General features: G+C 46.8%; 1 protein-coding gene across 1 annotated transcript in view; it reads right to left on the bottom strand.

Annotated features, from left to right (window-relative positions):
• The window catches only part of TPM4 (tropomyosin 4), a 14,220-nt gene extending 5,779 nt beyond the window's left edge, over positions 1-8,441 (bottom strand). The window contains exons 1-3 of the mRNA XM_026865043.1: positions 8,254-8,441; positions 3,115-3,262; positions 485-610 (exon numbers count right to left, since the gene is read on the bottom strand). Coding sequence (XP_026720844.1) covers positions 485-610; positions 3,115-3,262; positions 8,254-8,264 — 285 coding nt within the window. The 5' untranslated portion in view covers positions 8,265-8,441. The remainder of the gene's footprint in view (positions 1-484; positions 611-3,114; positions 3,263-8,253) is intronic.
• Positions 8,442-10,269: the final 1,828 nt, after the last annotated feature.

The raw sequence follows: 10,269 nt of genomic DNA, 5'->3' as shown, positions 1-10,269 counted from the left end.
GGGACCCCCGGGGCGCTGCGGGACCCCGGCGCCTGGTGCCGGGTCCTGCTTGAACCGAACCCTTCTGGCAGCAAACCGAAGGGGTGTGGCTGGGAGCCGGGGCCGGCGGCGGAGCCCCGCGATGTGGCTGAAGCCAAACTCCATCCTTCACGCCACAGCGGAGCCCTGAAAGTTCACCCTTTGGTTTATTTCGATTCAATGAAATGTCGTCTTTCCGAAAGAATTCCCGCCCAGAAAACGCTTCCCCGCCCCGTTCCAGAACCCTTGGCGGGGGCAGCACGTTGGGTGCCCGCAGACTGCCGCCCCAGCTGGGTTTGGCAAGGGGCTGGAGACCCATCGTACCTGAACCGTCCCGCTGCCTCTCCTACCCCCCAAAGGACCGCGGGACAAGAATTCTCAGCGGTTCTCGGAACCAGGAGGGTACACACACACTGCAAAATACACACAGCACGGTTACAGGCGAGGATTGGCCCTGGGTACGTACGTCAGTGGCCTTCTTCTCAGCCTGCTCTAGTTTTTCCTGAGCATCTTTGAGAGCCTCTGAGTACTTATCCAGCTCGTCTTCAGTGCCTTTCAACTTCTTCTGCAGAGCTACCAGCTCATCCTCTACCTTTCAAGAGAGAAAAAAAAAAACAACCACAAAGTGAGAATTCTGATGCATTATCGGTGACAGTTTAATACGGTTATAACCTCTCTTTACTAGTAGTTAACTAGTAACACACAAGAGTCATAAAAGACCAAATCAAAGTTCTGCTGGAGCAAGTAGTCTAAGACTAACTAGTAGCAGCTGCCAGGGAAAGGTCATTAAAAACCTGTCATCCCCAGAACAACATTCCCTGCCACTGCACACGCAGGATCCGGTTTAATCCATAACTTTGTATAAGCCCTTTTTCTCCTCATTTCTGTTTTGGACTTCACAACACCCTGCAGCAGTTAATTCTACAGCATAATTATAAATGTTTTAAAATTATGTCCTTGTGTTTGTTCTAACACTGTTACCTGATGGTTTACTAGGAAACTACTTAATTCCTGTGTAGCTAGAAAAAACGAGTAGTTGTTCCCTAATCATCTTTTGACGTTGTTCAAGACACTTCAAGCCAAATGTGATGCTCTGGAAGCAGGAGGGAGCGGGTCCAGCCCGCTGGAAGCAGGAGGTGGGACTCGATGACCTCCAGAGGTCCCTTCCAACCTGAATTATTCCCTGACTTACTGCTGGCCAACAAGGTACGCTCCATCCTACCACGAGGGTCAGCCTCCCTCCTCCATACCATATAAATCCATATTGTACTCGAGAACGGTGCTATTTATACCCTGCTGGAAGACTGTTTAATGATAAACTGTCTCATGCTCTGTGAAGAATTTACATTATCAGGAAGCTTGCTGCTGATAAGGGTGCCTGCAAACCCATCTGCTCCGTTTCATTTGCAATACAAAACAGTTTAGTTGGTAGAGAAACTGATTTAACCATTTAGCTCCGCCTTCACACAAATTTAGTCTATCGGTATAGTTCACTCAAAATAGTTTGTGTTTTAGTGCACTGACTTTCTTCACTCTAGCTTCAAAGATAGCTTTAGCAACATTTTTGGTAATGTGCCATTCTTGAACGTTGTTATGTTACTGTACTTTTACTTAGAGTAACCAGATAGTGTGAGAGAACCACATATGCTTGCCTGGATGCTTTAACAGAGGGACAGCAAGCAGGATGAAGGAGGTGATGCTTATTTTGTGTATAACATTAAAATCACTACTTGAGTACTGTGCCCACGTTAAGAAAAAAACCCACCCCTGAAAAATTTGAAACAATTCAGAAAAGAGTACTATCAAAAGATTTTTCTCTTTTAGCTTTTTCTTGTGTATTACCCTTACATAGATACTTGAAAATTCCCTCAAGCTTGTCATTCATCACTCTGTAGGAAATCACCTTTGATAACTAAATGTAAAGGAAGACTAAGCGTTCCATCACCATTAACTGCTCTGAATAACAATCTGCTGTGGCTGTTACCGAGTGCAGAAAGATTAGCTGGGGAAACTGGGGCCCAACAGAACAGCATCTGATCAACACCACTGAAGCCAGAAAACAAACAGGGACTACGTACACGGGGCGATGCGTGCAGCTCGTTGAAGCTCACTGTAATGACACAGAAGGGACAAGCACTTTTCCTTCTGTTGGGGGTGGAGGGGGAAGACAGCAGCAGCTGAACCTTTTGGAAACTTTTTTCCTATTGCTTTAGCTACACAGATGATCAGTTGAAAGTTCAGTTACATCATCCAGGATCTCAAACTGAATTTGAATGTAAGAAATATTTGGCCAAATGAATGCTAATGACATGTTATAGCAGTCTGGAAGATGCAGTAGAAGCAGCCACATTGAGAGAATGTAAAAGGAAAAGACATGGTAATTTTACAAGAAGCGCTATAAGAAACTTGAGTGTAGTCAACTTGCATTCCACCATCGTTCTGAAAATACCACAGCTCAAATATAAGGTAGACACACAGAATAAAGAACATTGAAAAAGCAAAATAACATGAAAACGTTATCACTAAAATTCAGTTAAAAGAAGAGCTTTCAAATGAAGATATTTCTGATTATTCTTAACAAAAAAAATAATACAACATGCCTACTGTTGAGTCACAGCTGGCACCTCTAAGGGGCACTCTGTATACCAAGGACTACTCCAGTGAACTTTATTAATTCTCTTCAAGGCGAGGCGCAATTAATGTTTAGACACAGCTGACTCTTCAGGAGGTATTAACACCAGTCTACAGGTGTTCAAGGTATACAGCTCGGATTTGGAGTATGTAAGGCCTTTTCCATGGAATCACAAGCACAAGAAAATTAAGGCAATTATGCGAGATTCAAGAAAACTTAGACAAAGTACTCTTAATAGTCTGTGGATAGTGCTAATTTTACAGAGACTCAGATGGCTGAAAAGAGAATACCTAACCCTGGCAGTTATGAGCGTAACACCACAAAAAGGTGAAAGACTTCAAAATATTAACAGAAAAAAACAAATTCAAATTATTTTCCCTTCTGCATCAGAAAGTTGCAACACAGTACTTTGTTACACTTATTTCCATATTGCATACACAATCAGTGGTTTTATTTCTACTTACCTGTTTGCATTTGTCCTCAGCTGCCTTCTTATCTGTTTCAGCTTGCTCTGCTCTGTCAATGGCATTCTCCTTGTCTAACTTCAACATCTGCATCTTTTTCTTGATAGCTTCCATTTTTGCTAAAGGATAGGTTGTATCTGTCGCGCTACTGAAAGAATTCCGAACAGTAAAGTTTTAGATTTTTAACAGCTTGGGCAGAGAAAGAAGTTGTACCCAGCCAAGTCACAGGGAAAATGAGCTCAAGTGGTTGTAGAGAGCTTTAAACCCAGAGACCCCTGGACAAAACCCAGATCTACTGGTCTCTTCTCTGATCTTTCATACAGAGCCTTTCTAAGGAATGAGCTGGAACAGACTCACTAGAGGAATCTTCACCACTCCATCATCTCCTTATTTGGGTCCTGTTTTCTTAAAGAGAAAACTGTTTCCATTTTTAAGCTTCTGACTGAAGCAAAAGTGTTGACATATGAACACATGCTTGAAAGAAAGCTTATTAGCACCCCTCCGTGTCTGCAGAGCAATTAAACAGCCCAGCAGATCTGTGGGGATGGCCTGGCTTCTTATAATAATTGCATAAGACTAATGAAGGAAAGGGAAGGATCTTTTGGACTACTCCAAAATAAATGCATGCACAAAATAACATTTAAAAAACCCTATACTTAAGAGGTAGCTAAATTTATGTTATAAAATGATGCGGGGTATGTTACAAGACAGGAGGTTTTTTGCTGTGAAAATAAGCACTGAATAAGTCAACAAACTAGCTATAATCTGTAGTAGTATAAAACATAGAGGTCAAATTTAGCTCCCAAGTTCAGGCTCAAAGGCATTCAGTCCGTCTTTGAAATTTCACTCACTAAATACATAGGGAACTGAACAATACACCTGAAGTTGCAGTCTGATAAGCACTGTAAATTATTTCTTCTGCTGTACAAAGGAGTCACCTTCTCTTTGGCTGGCAAGGCAAGAGTAGGCTCTGGGAAGAGCATCAGGAGCAGCTCCACTAGGGACATTAACAAAAGCATCCAGTGGCCTTGGGATGAGCCCTATTTCCTTTCACAGTCCTATAAAACACATCCTCATACCCCCAACTGCCCTCTTCCTTCATACGCTCTCGCTTAGCTTCACAAGCCCTGACACTTGCTTTGTCCTGACTGCAGCAAGGGCTCACTTACTCCACCTGCCAGAGCAGACGGAAAGCATTTGCTACAGGAGGACCTGTGTGCCCTCATATTAAACCACTTCCTTGCCAAATTCAGGTCCCATTAACCACCCCCTGACATTTTCCTCCCAGAGTCTACCCCTGCTCTGCTCTCGCCCTCCCAGGCCACAGACGGCCCCAACTCTCTGCACACCCTCACAAACCCTGTCAGGCCGCCCGTCCCTCGGAAGTGCTCGCAGCATCCCCAGCCAGGAGGGGTACCAGAAGGCTCAGCACAAGACCCCGGAACTCCCTCATCCTCCGGAGTAAGCAGGCATAGCACAGAAATACCTTCAGGAGAGACTTCTAAGGAAAAATCGCCCTTTATTTAGCTAAACATGATGACGGTAGGATGGCCACAAAGACAACACCGGCACAATACCCATAAGCAAGCCCATAGCCCTACAAACCATCCCCAAAGCACCACCACGCCTGTCAGAGCGCTTGCAAGGCTTCTCAGGCTGCCTTTTGTGAGAGATTTACTCCTGTTTCGACCCAAAATAAAAGCAGTGCTCACTCCCCTACAAACCCCAAGACCTCAAGCCCCCGCAGCCGCTGCCTGACGGAGAGGCCCTCGCCCCCGCCCCATCCCAAGATGGCTGCCAGGACGCGCCCCGAGGGGCTCCGTGGTGGCGGCGCCAAGATGGCGGCGCGCACCAGGACTACACCTCCCAGCGGGCTGTGCGCGACCGGGCCCCTCCCTCATCAACGGCAATTAAATAACCCCAGGTTCCAATTAAATAACCCCAGGTTCAGCCGCTTGTGTGTTTTTTTGGGTTGTTGTTGTTTTTGTTTTGTTTTGTTTTTTTCTGTTTTTTTTTTTCTTCGCCCCCCCCCCCAATATAAAACAACGCTTGGAATTTTTAACATCTGTAAATTGAGCGTTTGCTGGAAAACCGGTGTTGGCTCGTCCTGATCTGGTGTGTGCCTGTGCTCTTCAGCACGCCTCACATAATTGTGTCTTTTTTTCCCCCCCCAGAAATGGACATATTTGTCTTCTCTGGCCCACAGGTACTGCTGCAACAAAGTGGCCTCACGGCCATTTTTCATCCAATTCTAATGATCTGAACAGTGAAAGATAAAAACATGCGGGTCCTGAGCCTGGGAGCAGGTTTAAGGGGTGAGGCACTAAATGAACAGTGCCGCTGAATCTGCAGAAATGGCCTTAAAAACTAATAACCCGTACTGATCACCACCGTGGCTTGCGCTTCCCATTGCCCTCCTGCCCCATCAGTTTGCTGGCTCAGCCCTGGCCGGGGGCAGTGGGTTGCTGCAGGGATCTGGGGGATTCGGGCTGATGGTGGAGCCCCGGGTTGTTGTTAGGGTCAGTGCTGGTGACCACAGACGGGTGCTGAAGCACCCGAGGAGACACACGGGGTCCGGGCAGCCGCCGTCATGCTGCAGGTCCCTCTCCAGAGAGCCTGTGTGGCCGTGGTGATCTCTGCTACCTTCCGTGGGAGCACTGAACACCTTTCTTCTGCTGGCTGCAACCCGGTGGTCCAACTCACGTGCTGCTCCGGTGAGTTCAAACCGGCTGGCTGTGTTTTATGGGTCCTTCGGGGCTTCCCTCCCTCCATCACGCCGGCGCTGGCATCCCGCCGCTGGACCGGACCCTGCAGGGGTGTTTCACCCTGTGGTCCTGCATGCCACGAGGGGTGGATGTGTCGCAGGCCCTGTTTGTAGCTCTTCTTCAGAAGAAGCAGGTTTTGGAACGCTGCTTTGGAAACACGTCAAGTGGGGGAGGAAACGGAGGGGGGAAGGACTGCGTTAGCCCCGTTTGACCTGGCACATGTAGGAACTTGCGTGATGGAGGCAGACGCAAGACCGTGCACAGCTCTCCCTGGGACTACAGCTGCATGTAGCCTTAGGTGCATGTTTCAAGCCGTTTCTACGGCTGCTCTTGCAGCCTCTTCATAATTTCTGATTACTGAGAGGAGTGGAAGTGGCTTTCCAGCCAGCTCACCAGCCCCCCTCCTGCCACAGGCTTGGGCAGGCTCAGAATCAGGGCTGGGGAAGTGGACGCTGAATAAGACTATTTTGTCTTTGGATTTCTACTGCAGGAAGATAATTTTTCTAATCAACTCCGTAGCATGACTCAGAGCCACATTTAGAAAGGAACATCAAGGTACATGTCACCCTGTGTAGCCCTTCAACCCGGTACATTCCCTTCTTCCCCTCCCTGCTTCACGAACTGGAGAGAAATACCTGAAATATTCACTCTGGTCCCTCAGTAATGATAATCCTGTCACTCCCACAGCCTCTGGCTTTCATTAGCTTGGGAAACAGTGAGTGATCAAGAGAGAAAGAAGAGCCCTCAAAACTCAAAACCTTTTTTTTTTTTTTTTGGGTGGTGGGGGTGGGCAGGAATGTGCTTTACAAGCTGTAGGAGTTCCTTTGTTTTTCCTTTTCTTCCAGAGGGATTGTTTAGGCCTACCAAGGCTTGGCAAGGTTGGGTGTGTAAATATGAGAGGATACCAGAAGGAAATGAAGTTGGATTGTTCAAGAGTGTGCTCATTTCTTTGGCAGCAGGCTGCATAGGAAGCGTGTTGCAGCAGGCATTTTAACAGACTGGGGAGGGCCAGACCTGTGGCCTGAAATCTGGCAGGTCTCAAAATTTTCTGTGCTTTCAATCCCTATTCCAGAAGTTAGCTGGGACCCACACCATGTCCCATTTCACTATCTGGGGAAAGCCCAACACTTTAAACCCCCAGTTTGTCCCCCAGCTCCTCCTCTGTGCTAAACTCCTGGTCATAAAAGATCACCTTTCTCTCCTTCACATTGACCGAGCTCCAACTCCTCTTCATACGCAAAGCTGCATGTGTCAAGGCTAGAAACATTTCAAAGCAGAAAGAAGCTGTTTTCAAGCCTTTACCAAATTTCCTCCAGTTTCTTAATGTAGGTATCTCCAAATAGTCCACTCTCCCTTGTAAATATTCTGGTCTAGAAACTATATGATATGGTGTATCATTAGCAGCACGCTGTAGCAAGGGTGGCACTAGAATGAGCATTGAACTTGTCTCTTCTTGGCATTTCCTTTCCAATGACAATATATGTAAACTCTCACATCTAACTGAATTCTTTTTCTTTGTGGGTTCTCCCTGCAGGGCTGTCTTCCAGCACGAAGGGAATGGCAGGGCAGTAACCATCTGTAATACCCTCTTTCTGATACCTTCTCATTAAGTATCCGTTACTCACCACAGATGAAGACAAGGTACTGGGCTAGGTGTGACCAGAATGGTAGATCTACTCTTCCTGTGCCTAAATATTCCTGGTTATCTGCATTTCCCAGCAAGGTCTTGAACATCTGAGGCGCTGAATTTGACACTGTTTTGAATAGGATGTCAGAATTCACTTGGCACCTGAAACATGCACCTGCTTGGGAAGTCTGTCTCACTGCCAGTATCTAGTACACCAGAAGAAAGCAAATCCCATCCTAATGCATGTTAACATTCCTGGCTAATGCAGAATGGAGGGGAGAGGATGCCAGAAGAGGAGGAATCAGCAGCTTCTATCCCAAGACTCTGGCGACCCTTCCTTTCTCTGGGCTGGCTGTATTGCCTTCACCAGTGAGACCCATTCAGTCGCAGAGAAGGATTTGACCAAAGGACAATCATCTGTAGGGATCATCCCCTCTTCGGTTACTTTGCTGTTATAGCCCGTTTCTGGGCCACAGTGAAAGCTTTTAGCTCTTCCTTGCCATTAGATGGCAATGTAGATCCACAAATCCTCTTTCTTCCTTGGGGCCCCGGGAAAACCACCTTGCTGCTGGTGGAATGGCTGGTAGAGCCTCAACTCTTCTGTGTCCACCCACCTCACCTTATTTTAAGACTCAGACATCCCGAATTTGTTTCACTTGAAAAGGAATGGAGCTGGCTGCCTGGGATGCCAGCTCCTCTGGAGTCCTCAGTGACATGAGCACTTGCTCTCCACCTTTTCTCACTCACCTTCTCTCCATGCCCCTTTGTGCACGGAGGTTTATTTTTTCGCTCTTCCAGCAATTAATTAATTTGTCTCTTGTTTTGCTGTTTCCACAAGCATTTTGCTGTCTTGCTTGTTTCTCAGCTTATTGCCAAACCTTGGCAGGCGAGTGAGTCATGGGCTGCCGCAGGCCAAACCCTGGAGGATACAGACTTCTTCCTAGGGTCATGAATCTCCCATCTGGAAAGTTATAAAGAACTGCAGTGAGAAATAACTACCACCGCAAAATGCTTTCCTCCATATCCATTTTTCAGCTTTTCCATTGTCTGCACTTGACTGGTTCATTTAACATGTGCCTTACTGGGTTTTTTCCCTTCACATTTCCTTTTCTACCAGAAAATGTCACCAACTCACATCCAACTTCTGCTCAGAAAACTTGCAGGTTCGTCTGTGTTCCAAAGCCAGGCAAGTTTGCTCCTTCAAAGCTCAATATACACAGCTTTTTTCTGGAGCTTGTTTAAACTTCAATCCCATGCTAAAGAGAGTCCACCAGCTCCCAGGAATGCAGTATTGATGCTGGGTGGGTAGCCAGGGAAGTTGTAGGGCCTTTTGGAATCTGTTTTGGATACTGCAGCGTGATCCGTTGGACTTGGCAACTTCAGCTGCGTTAGTGGCAGAAATTCTCATTTGTACCAAGACCAATAAAACTAGGATCAACCCCCCTTTCTGTGATAGCATTTAAAAAAAATCTGTTACATTGCTGGAGCAGATGGAGGGCTCCTGACTGTGGTCTAGAACAGGACAGGATGACAGGGACATTTTTCCCTGTGCCAGGCAAGGATGGGAGATTGTGACTGGGTATTCAGTGGAACAGAGAGGCCTGGGAGGAAAGGACCCTATAGCTTGACAGGCAAACGACAGGACAGGGTCAGTGCAGAGACTGTCACCTTCCCTCATCACTCACATCTCCCGTGTATGTTAACATAAACACCTTCCAGCTTTTCTGGATTTTAAGTGGTCTAAACAATGAGGATTTTCCCCTAATCCCCGGGAGAAGTGCTCCTCCATCACAGAAAGGCTCTCTTTATTCCTGGTGTGCAAGAAGTTAATAGCATTCCCAAGCACTCCTGCAGATGTGAGCAGTATGCTGTAGATAAATTATATCAGGAGAAAGTGTTATCGCTTGGGCTTACATATTTTGTGCTTATCCGTTGGACTCTAAGAAGCTGTTGCATTTAATTACCTATTTCACAAAGCATTTACTAATCATTTATTAGCTCTTTGTTTGTTGTAGATGTAACCACATATAAAGTAAAAACGCAGTCATTTTATAACTGAGCACATCTCAGGAGGAGGAAAGCACTGGGTGACAGGAAAGGCCTTACTCACCTCGGCACGTGGTGGTACAGCTCTAGCTGGGGCCTCTGGGTACTTCAGGGCTATAAACTACTGCTTTAAGCTGCCCCATCACCTGAGATATCTGTGGCACTGAATGAATTAGGTGGCAGGCTGCATATTGGACTGGAGATTTCTAACCTTACCGCTGCCAAGCCTTGTGATTTGTCCTGAGTGGCCACTGGCTTCCTGTGAATAAACCGTACCCAGCCCTGTGCTCCCCAGCACTCAATGTGGGTCTCAGAGCTCACAACGCTGCAGCCTCTGCACTGTCAGTTATTGGAGCAGGAGAACAACCATGGTGCAGAGAATGTGCCCACCAGCAGAACTGTGTATTTAGGAGAGTAACAAAAAGCCCCTCTTTGGTACCCAGTGTGGTAGAGTTGCAGGTATAAGCATGGTCAACCTGACAAGGGCAGTCGTATCTCACACTTCACTCCTTGCTGTCTGTCTGCTCCCAAACACAAACTCACCCCAAAGAAACATCAGTGGAAAATCCTTAGTGTTCATCATTACTGACTGGGATCAGAGGGCAGCAGGAAACAGGGAAGTATCTTCCTTGCCAGAAAGACCAGCACTGTCGGAATGGTTTCCTCAAAGACTTACAGGCTCTGCCAGGGGAAGCAGGGTCAAATTTTCCCCAGATG

Source organism: Athene cunicularia (genome assembly GCF_003259725.1).
Source record: "Athene cunicularia isolate RWA chromosome 28 unlocalized genomic scaffold, athCun1 chr28_part1, whole genome shotgun sequence".
Taxonomy (NCBI): Eukaryota; Metazoa; Chordata; class Aves; order Strigiformes; family Strigidae; genus Athene; species Athene cunicularia.
The sequence above is the reverse complement of the archived record's forward strand: the minus strand, read 5'-3'. Positions and strand labels throughout refer to the sequence as shown.